The sequence below is a fragment of the Rhinopithecus bieti genome, unplaced genomic scaffold (assembly GCF_001698545.2).
Source record: "Rhinopithecus bieti isolate Rb0 unplaced genomic scaffold, ASM169854v2 scaffold_32047, whole genome shotgun sequence".
Taxonomy (NCBI): Eukaryota; Metazoa; Chordata; class Mammalia; order Primates; family Cercopithecidae; genus Rhinopithecus; species Rhinopithecus bieti.
In genome coordinates, this window is record NW_016814042.1 from 73722 (window position 1) to 79042 (window position 5321).

At 43.3% G+C, this 5321-nt stretch overlaps 1 protein-coding gene across 1 annotated transcript in view; it reads right to left on the bottom strand.

Annotated features, from left to right (window-relative positions):
• The window catches only part of DDHD2 (DDHD domain containing 2), a 30882-nt gene that overhangs the window by 24412 nt on the left and 1149 nt on the right, over nt 1-5321 (bottom strand). The window contains exons 2-4 of the mRNA XM_017849351.1: nt 3033-3122; nt 2136-2256; nt 717-806 (exon numbers count right to left, since the gene is read on the bottom strand). Of these exons, the coding sequence (XP_017704840.1) occupies nt 717-806; nt 2136-2256; nt 3033-3122 (301 nt within the window). The remainder of the gene's footprint in view (nt 1-716; nt 807-2135; nt 2257-3032; nt 3123-5321) is intronic.

Here is a 5321-nt window from a genome sequence, read left to right on the forward strand (position 1 = left end):
TTTTTTTTTTTTGAGACACTGTGTCACTCTGTTGCCCAAGCTGGAGTGCAGTGGCCCGATCTCGGCTCACTGAAACCTCCACCCTCCCAGTTCAAGCGATTCTGTTGCCTCAGCCTCCCGAGTAGCTGGGATTACAGGCGCCTGCCACCGTGCCTGGCTAATTTTTGTATTTTTAGTAGAGACGGGGTTTCGCCATCTGGGTCAGGCTGGTCTTGAACTCCTGACCTCGTGATCAACCCGCCTCGGCCTCCCAAACTGCTGGGATTACAGGTGTGAGCCACTACGCCTAGCCTAGAGGACACCTTTCAAAATCTAGTTATACTAATGACTTAAATCCTCCAATTACAATATCAAAGGTTTATCACAGTATGAATTACAAAAATGACTGATGCTTCTGTTATTCATTAAACTCTATCATCTTTATGGTTCCCTGTAAATTTGAAATGGTTAGAAATAGGACCACCACATCATAAAACAACTTTATAGGGATTAACTGCTTGTTCATTCAAGATTATTACAATAGTTAAGAGTATAAACTATTAGCCCCAGGAATTTCCTAGCACTTCAGGTCTAAGCTGAGAAGCTTTACTACCTCGCCACCTGTCTTGAACTCTCCAAATCTTCTTATGCAGCTAAGACAACAGACCAAAGACAAGGCTTTATCTCAGCTCACAAAAGCACTGATTAATATTCTCTCACATGCTTTGCAAACCTACCACACTGTACAATGCTTCGAAAGCGGAGATCACAAGCTGGTCCAATCCCATGGACTACAAAAACCAAGTGATCTATTTGTAAAGGTTCTCCTATAAATGAAATTAAAAAGAAAATTATTCTGTATAATTAGTCATGCATTCTAATACCATTCATCATGAAAAGGTTATAAATATGAGCAAGTTAAAAGATGAACAGATAATTTAAAAGATATAAAATAGTCCTTTAAGTACGTAGCAAAAATACACTGATTTTACTTGGTTTCTAATTTATCTTGAAATAAATCTGCAAAATTTTTTTCAGGATTTTTTTCTTTTTTTCTGATGTCTGAAAAAGAAAACTTGGCTGGGTGCGGTGGCTCATGCCAAAAAAAAAAAAATCTTTTTTTTTTTCCAGGTTTTTTTTTGTTTGACACCGAGTCTCGCTTTGTCACTCAGGCTGGAGTGCAGTGATGTGATCTCGGCTCACTGCAACCTCCGCCTCCTGGGTTTAAGTGATTCTCCTGCCTCAGCCTCCAGAGTAGCTGGGACTACAGGCATACGCCACCACGCCCGGCTAATTTTTTGTATTTTTAGTAGAGACAGGGTTTAGCCAGGATGATCTCAATCTCCTGACCCGCCTGCCTCGGCCTTCTAAAGTGCTGGGATTACAGCCGTGAGCCAACATACCTGGCCTTTTTCCAGGTTTTAAAACTTTTTTTTTTTTTTTGAGACAGAGTCTCACTCTGTCACCTAGGCTGGAGTGCAGTGGCATGATAAACACTCATTCCAGCCTCAACCTTCTGGGCTCGAGTGATCCTCCTGCCTCAGCTTCCAAAGTAGCTGAGACTACAGACCTGTGCTACCATGCCCAGTTAATTTTTGTATTTTTTGTAGAGATGGGGTTTCACCATATTGCCTAGGCTGGTCTCGAACTCCTGGGCTCAAGTGATCCTTCTGCCTTGGCCTCCCCAAGTGCTGGGATTACAGGTGTGAGCTACCACGCCCAGCCAGGTTTTTAAAACTTTTTATTTTTAAGTAACTAGAAATGTACAGAAAACTAGAAAGCATAGTACAGACACTCCCACGTACTTTTACAGAGATTCAACTTTTTAACAATTACATTTGCTTTATGATTCTCTGTGTGTGTACACACACACACACATTTATTTTTCTGAATCATTAGAGAGCAGGCTACATACATCATGAATAGTATTGCCAAATTTTACCCATCCTACCATATGTGCTAAGCAGTTTTAAAAGATATTTTTACATCTATTAAGATTCTTAGACAAAGTGATGCTAATCTCAACTTGGAATAAACACATATGATTAAAGATGATTTTTAAGCCTTGAGGTAATCTAAATCCACAGAAAAAGGTCAAAATTTAAGAAGCAAGCAAATACATCATAAGGTAAGAAAAAATAAATGGTTAACATTACCACAATGAATGTCAACAGAGATGTTCTCAACTCCTCTCTTCACAGTTCTTGGTCGACCCTGCTCCGTGGGTGCTGAACCCCAATCATCAGACCCTGCAACTGGCTGGTAATGCACCATAAGCTTAAACAGAACAGATCAGAGAAATAAAAACATTTTGGCCGGGCGCGGTGGCTCAAGCCTGTAATCCCAGCACTTTGGGAGGCCGAGACAGGCGGATCACGAGGTCAGGAGATCGAGACCATCCTGGCTAACACTGTGAAACCCCATCTCTACTAAAAAGTACAAAAAACTAGCCGGGCGAGGTGGCGGGCGCCTGTAGTCCCAGCTACTCGGGAGGCTGAGGCAGGAGAATGGCGTGAACCCGGGAGGCGGAGCTTGCAGTGAGCTGAGATCCGGCCACTGCACTCCAGCCCCAGCGACAGAGTGACACCCCGACAAAAAAAAAAAAAAAAAAAAAAAAAAAAATATTCTACAACACAATCATCTCTATACAATGCAGTTTTAAGTGTAGAATGATGTCTTTCAAACCACGCAGTCAAATCTGAACTGGAGTTTTGATATACAACTTGTACAGCTTAAAATGAGAACCCTGAAAATATATTAGGCTAACGGATCTGTCAATAGTGCCCTTCTACATGGAAGACATGCTCACATATTATGTCAGTGATTTTCTTGTTCTACAGTGGCATAATTTTCCCTAAGAAAATTATTTTGTATAAGCTGAGTTGGGTAAATAACAGTAGTGGCTACAAGTTTTTCAGTTTCATAGTTGTGAATTCAATATAAAATGTGACAAAGGTTATCCTACATAGAATGCTTAGCAAAAGAAACCAATTGAGCTCTCCCTAATAGTGCAATTAACTTTTTATCCCAACAAGAGAAATGCTTTGTTTTACCTTTGGATTGTGTAAAATAATAATTTCTCTGTTGGGAGATTCCAGTTTCTTTTTCCATTCATCCAAAGTTACAGCAAGCATGTAAGTTTCCTTAAAAGAAAACACATTTCATTAGAGTTCTCTAGTAGCTTTCCTATTAAAACTGAACTTATTCACAATAATACTACTGTATTAATGAGTTTCAATAAGAATATCCTACTCCAATTTATCAAATTTATTTTTAAATCCTTTTTTGTTGTTGTTGTTGTTTTGTTTTGTTTGAGACAGAGTCTTACTCTGTTGCCCAGGCTGGAGTGCAGTGGCGCAATCTCAGCTCACTGCAACCTCTGCCTCCTGGGTTCAAGCGATTCTCCTGCCTCAGCCTCCCAAGTAGCTGGGATTACAGGCACCCGCCACCTCACCCAGCTAACTTTTGTATTTTTAGTAGATATGGGATTTGGCCATAATGGCTAGGCTGGTCTCAAACTCCTGACCTCAGGTGATCCACCCACCTTGGCCTCCCAAAGTGCTGGGATTACAAGCATGAGCCACAGCACCCAGCCTATTTTTAAATTATTTTGAAATTACAACAGATAGTAGCACCAGGACAAAGGCAGAAAAAAACACACACACACACCCACACTCCTAATTCCATCATCTACACTAGATAATTACTGTTCACATTTTAGTATATTTGTTAATATTAATGTTCTAGACCAGGCGTGGTGGCTCATGCCTGTAATCCCAACACTTTGGGAGGCCAAGGCAGGAGGATCACCTGAGGTCTAGTATTCAAGACCAGCCTGGCCAACATGGCAAAACCCCATTTTACTAAAATACAAAATTAGCCAGTGTGAGTCAGGCACGGTGGCTCACACCTGTAATCCCAGCACTTTGGGAGGCCAAGGTGCATGGATCACCTGAGGTCGGGAGTTCGAAACCAGCCTGACCAACATGGAGAAATCCTGTCTCTACTAAAAATACAAAATTAGCCGGGCATTGTGGTGCATGCCTGTAACCCCAGCTACTCAGGAGGCTGAGGCAGGAGAATCACTTGAACACAGGAGGCGGAGGTTGTGGTGAGCTGAGATTGCGCCACTGCACTCCAGCCTGGGCCACAAGAGTGGAACTCCCTCTCAAAAAAAAAAAAAATTAGCCACCAGTGTGGTGGGGCGCGCCTGTAACCCCAGCTACTTAGGAGGGTGAGGCAGGAAAAGTGCTTGAACCCAGGAGGCAGAAGTTGCAGTGAGCCGAGATCGCGCCACTGGACTCCAGCCTGGGCAACAGAGTGAGACTGTCTCAAAAACGAAAACAAACAAACAAAACAAGAAAAAGGCCAGGCGCGGTGGCTCACGCCTGTAATCCCAGCACTTTGGGAGGCTGAGGCAGGCGGATCACGAGGTCAGGAGGTCGAGACCATCCTGGCTAACACAGTGAAACCCCGTCTCTACTAAAAATACAAAAAATTAGCCAGGCGTGGTGGTGGGAGCCTGTAGTCCCAGCTACTCAGGAGGCTGAGACAAGAGAATCGCTTGAACCTGGGAGGCGGAGGTTGCAGTAAGCCAAGATTGCGCCATCGCACTCCAGCCTGGGCGACAGTGAGACTCCGTCTCAAAAAAAAAAAAACAAATACTAATGCTCTACTCCAATTTAAAGAAAAATTTCAGTTTTCAGAGCAAGAAAAATAAAAGCTATCCTGTGACCATAGCATAATAGACTTTGCGTGTGTGTGTGTGTTTTGTAGTGATGGGGTCTCGATTTGTTGCCCAGGCTGTTCTCAAATTCCTGGGCTCAAGTCATCCTCCTGCCTTGGCCTCACAAAGTGCTGGGATTACAGGCAAGAGCCACAGTGCACACCAGTTTTTTTTGGTTTTTTTTTTTTGAGATGGAGTTTTTCTCTTGTTGCCCAGGCTGTAGTACAATGGTGCGATCTCAGCTCACCACAACCTTCCCCTCCCGGGTTCAAGTGATTCTCTTGCCTCAGCCTCCCGAGTAGCTGGGATTACAGGCATGCACCACCATGCCCAACTAATTTTGTATTTATAGTAGAGACTAGGTTTCTCCATGTTGGTCAGGCTGGTCTCAAACTCCCAAACTCAGGTGATCCGCCTGCCTCAGCCTCCCAAACTGCTGGGATTACAGGCGTGAGCCACCAGGCCTGGAGTACTGTTTTCTTTTTTTACACCTTAAAACAACACAGCCATTTCTATTGTATTCTAAAATCTGAAAAAGGCCAGGCACGATGGCTCACACCTGTAATCGCAGCACTTTGGGAGGCCGAGGCCAGCAGATCATTTGAGGTCAGGAGTT